Source organism: Diabrotica virgifera, chromosome 8 (genome assembly GCF_917563875.1).
Source record: "Diabrotica virgifera virgifera chromosome 8, PGI_DIABVI_V3a".
NCBI classification, from domain to species: Eukaryota; Metazoa; Arthropoda; class Insecta; order Coleoptera; family Chrysomelidae; genus Diabrotica; species Diabrotica virgifera.
The window spans coordinates 91658645-91663033 of NC_065450.1; the positions used below are offsets into that span (position 1 = coordinate 91658645).

At 29.9% G+C, this 4389-nt stretch overlaps 1 protein-coding gene across 1 annotated transcript; it reads left to right on the forward strand.

Moving 5' to 3' along the window:
• The first annotated feature begins 945 nt into the window (after positions 1 to 945).
• On the forward strand, positions 946 to 1976 carry LOC126889410 (probable RNA methyltransferase CG11342). The gene is made up of 2 exons (XM_050657668.1): positions 946 to 1266; positions 1326 to 1976. Exons 1-2 carry the CDS (start codon positions 1084 to 1086, stop codon positions 1854 to 1856), a joined length of 714 nt encoding a protein of 237 aa, XP_050513625.1. The 5' UTR covers positions 946 to 1083; the 3' UTR covers positions 1857 to 1976.
• Positions 1977 to 4389: the final 2413 nt, after the last annotated feature.

Below are 4389 nucleotides of genomic sequence, written 5' to 3' on the forward strand. Positions count from 1 at the left end.
AATTGATAACCTAACACTCTAGGTCTCCAGATAAATGCAAATAATGCAAAGAAGACAGAATTATTTATAACTGGAAAACGGAATATCCGCAAATGAAATTTCGAATGGAGGGATTATCTTTAAGTCAGGAGGAATTATTTTGACTATGGTGCATAATACTTTTACCCCTACAGTTTAGGTTCACAAAGTGGCGGATCTAAACATTTACCTTGGAAGGGGAAATTTGCCTTAGGGGGGAACTTCCAATGAAACACAAACCAAAAGACATAAAAAAGATAAACCAAAACTACAGAAAAGACCTAAATAATAACTTATATGCATTAAGTTCCCTTAATTTTCCTAACTAGCGTGTTTATTAGGTTGAATTCGTCTGTCTGGGGTTTAGGTTTCATGTCAGCTGATATGTTTCAACATTTTTTCCCTTTATTTTGGACCTTATTAGGAAAGGACCTTGTTAGGAAATTTCCCCTTTTTCTCTCCCCGTAGATCCGCCACTGGGTTCACCAAAAGTGAAAATTATTCTAGCACTTTTGCCCCTACAGTGTAGGCAACCAACATGAATTTCTTTTGTAAAATTTTTAATTTTCATTTTTTTCAATTAAAACGAGTTTATTCATAATCCACAAACGAGGAGGAATTAGGTGATATGGTTATTTAGTGATTTTACAGCTTTTTATAGTCAGAAAATGGAAATTTATTTTTAGCGCTGCGCCGAAATGCAAATGAAATTTGGACTGTAGGGATTATCCTCAAATCGGGAGGAATTATTTTAGCTATTATAGTAGAAGTAAAAATAATGACTGAAAAAATCATTTTGCTAACTTTATTATGCTAAAAAATATTTTCTTTTAAAATAAAATTCAATGACATGTGCATGTGGTTGAATTCCTCCTGGACTAGTCTACTAAATACTAAACTACAAATTACTGTGCTAAAACTAAATAGAAGATTAAAACTAACCTAACCTAGTAAATCACTGATAATTGCTGATAATTTAAAATTCATATTCATAAAAATGTTTTATACTAAAACTGAAAATATCTATGGCAAATCGTAATCGTAATAAACATTTAAATACAAAATATGAATCATATGAATGACAGTAAACTACAATTCAAGGGAGGTAACCCAGGTGCTGTACAGTTTGGAAATTTTATAAATTACTATCAATTCCATTCTCCAGATGATCGCATCACTTTATTACCCAAATATATTTGGGACCAACATAAACCACTTGTTGCTTTGGATATTGGCTGTAACACTGGGGTAATTATCTAAATTTCTAATTTGTATCTTTTATAATGATTTTAAATTCTATATTACAGAATCTAACTATAGCTTTAAAGGACTTCTTAGAGGAACATGTTTCAAAAGATACTTCAGTACTGGCTGTAGATATTGATCCTGTATTAATAGATCGAGCAAAGGATGTTAAAACCAATAATATAAAATTTGAATGTTTAGATATAATGGATGAAACAAAAAGCAATGCTATCATAAATAGCTATCTTCAAGATCATGGTCTTAAGAGATTTACGGCACTGTTTTGTTTTTCCACAACAATGTGGATCCACCTAAACCACGGCGATTTGGGCTTAAAGAGATTTTTAAAATATATTAGTACTATTACGGATATGATTATAGTTGAACCTCAACCCTGGAAGTGTTATAAAACTGCTGTGAAAAGAATGAAGCAGAAGGACTTTGTTTTTTCAGAATTTTCTAAACTTAAAATGAGGGAAAGTGTGGAAAATGACATTCAGGAGATATTAGTCAAAGAGTGTAATATGAAAATGGTAGTAGAAAGTGAAAGAACTACGTGGGGCAGAAAGTTATTAATATTTATACAAAAATAGATACAATTATGTATTTTTTAATAAAACGAATAATTTGTGATATGATAATACTGTTTAAATCTTAGGTAACATTGAACGTGTTAATGTGTCAAGTTGGATAATATATTTTTATACAAGGTGTCCCAGACTAATTTATCCACACTAAAATTTTGAATGGGACAAAAACTGATTCCATTTCTAATACACTTTAATATGGCGTAGAAAAAATCATCCCTTAGTTACAACCAGTAACTTTAAATTTTTTAATAAACCGTGTATATTTTTTTATAACTTTTGATGTGTTCTTCCATAGTCTATTCAACAGATTTTTCAAAAATAAAATGGGTTCGTCAGTAATTAAGAAAACGTCAGTTTTTTTATTTTAATGCCGGCTACTCCGTGAGTCTTACTTTGATTATGTGATCTATACTCCTGATCGGAGTAGCCAGCATCATTGAAGGAGGCCGGCACACTCCAATCGGACTAGTCGGCAACCAACCTGTTAAATTAATCAAGAAAGCCTTAAAGCTTAAAGGAACAATAAAAATATGTGATAAATATTACATGAAACAAATAAATAAAAATAACAATTTACATTAGATGTTCGAATTGTAGTTCATCTGCTGCAACTACATTTTGAATCATGCTAGAAGATTTGTGGTGTTTAGGTAAATCATGCTAAATTTGTATTTTTTTGGTTTTTCACATTTCCACAAAAATGTTTTGTATGAAGAAAAAACTTTAGTTAAAAAAATGTTTCTATTATACTATGATACTTTATAGGGGCATACATTATTATCTTCCAAATGAGTGTGCAAAAATTCACAATAACATCTCTTATAATAAAGTCACAATATATTTACACAACATTTGAATAACTTTTGTGGTTATTTTACATCTTGGATATTGCCATTTGACCTGTCAGATCAACAATTATGATTCTTGACATTTGGAATAAAAGTATTATACAGGGTGTTAGTAAATAAGTATGAAAAATTTTAAGGACTAATTCTACATGAAAAATTAATACCAGTTTGTTCTATAAACATATGTCCGCAAATGCTTAGTTTTGGAGATACAGGGTGTTGAAATTTTTATTTCAAACTGCCAATTTATTTATTGCTCTAAGACCAGTTGAGCTATGAAAATGAAATTTGGTGAGTTTTAGGAGGTAGTTATTACGAATTTTATGATATACAATTAAGAATTTTGTATTCATCATTGGCGCGCCTACGGGCAATGGTCTGAATTATTTTAAAGAAAAAAATAGTATGCCACTGAGATATTTCCAAATAAAAATTATTTTTTAATTCCACGTCTAATTTATGATAAAAAAGCTTTCTTGCCTTTTTTTCATATGATGCACCGTTTTTATGCAGAAAAATAAAACATCTTCGCGCATATTTTTCATTTCTTAATACATCATCAAGAACTATCCAATATAATAATACTAGACTAGAACAACAACAGAAAATATTACTAATAAGATTTCAACTAGGTGCAAAGCTGCAAGAAATGTTTAAAATGATCTCCTTTACGGATAACAGAAGAATTTTATATTCATCATTGGCGCGCGTACAGGTAATGGTCTGAATTTTTTGAAGAAAAAAATAGTACGCCACTGAGATATGTCAAACTAAAAATCATTTTTGAATTCCTCGTTCAATTTACGACAAAAAATCTTTCTTTCCTTTTTTTCATATGAGGCGCCGTTTTTATACAAAAAAAATAAAACTTCTTAACGCTTACCAAGTATTTGAGGTAGTTTCCATAATATGCATAGAAACTTAGTTCAAATACTTTGTAAACGTTAAGATGTTTAATTTTTTTGCATAAAAACGGCGCCGCATATGAAAAAAAGGCAAAAAGATTTTTAGTCGTCAATTGAACGAGGAATTCAAAAATGATTTTTAGTTTGTCATATCTCAGTGGCGTACTATTTTTTTCTTAAAAAAATTCAGACCATTACCCTTACGCGCGCCAATGATGAATATAAAATTCTTCTGTTACCTGTAAAGGAGATCATTTTAAACATTTCTTGCAGCTTTGCACCTAGTTGAAATGGTATTGGTAATATTTTCTGTTATTGTTCTATAATTATTATTATTATTATTATTCATAGTTTAGTATTATTATATTGATAGTTCTTGATGATGTATTAAGAAATGAAAAATATGCGCCAAGATGTTTTATGTTTCTGCATAAAAACGGTGCATCATATGAAAAAAAGAAAAAAAGACAAGAAAGTTTTTTATCATAAATTAGACGTGGAATTTAAAAATAATTTCTAGTTCGAAATATCTCAGTGGCGTACTATTTTTTTCTTTAAAATAATTCAGACCATTGCCCGTAGGCGCGCCAATGATGAATACAAAATTCTTAATTGTATATCATAAAATTCGTAATAACTATCTCCTAAAACTCACCAAATTTCATTTTCATAGCTCAACTGGTCTTAGAGCAATAAATAAATTTGCAGTTTGAAATAAAAATTTCAACACCCCGTATCTCCGAAACTAAGCATTTGCGGACATATGTTTATAGAGCAAACTGG

Excerpts from the sequence above, each read along its gene's own strand:
- LOC126889410 (XM_050657668.1), top strand. The coding sequence starts at position 1,084 with ATGAATCATATGAATGACAGTAAACTACAATTCAAGGGAGGTAACCCA. Across the intron at positions 1,267-1,325 it reads ATATTGGCTGTAACACTGGG|AATCTAACTATAGCTTTAAA; the intron begins GTAATTATCTAA and ends TCTATATTACAG.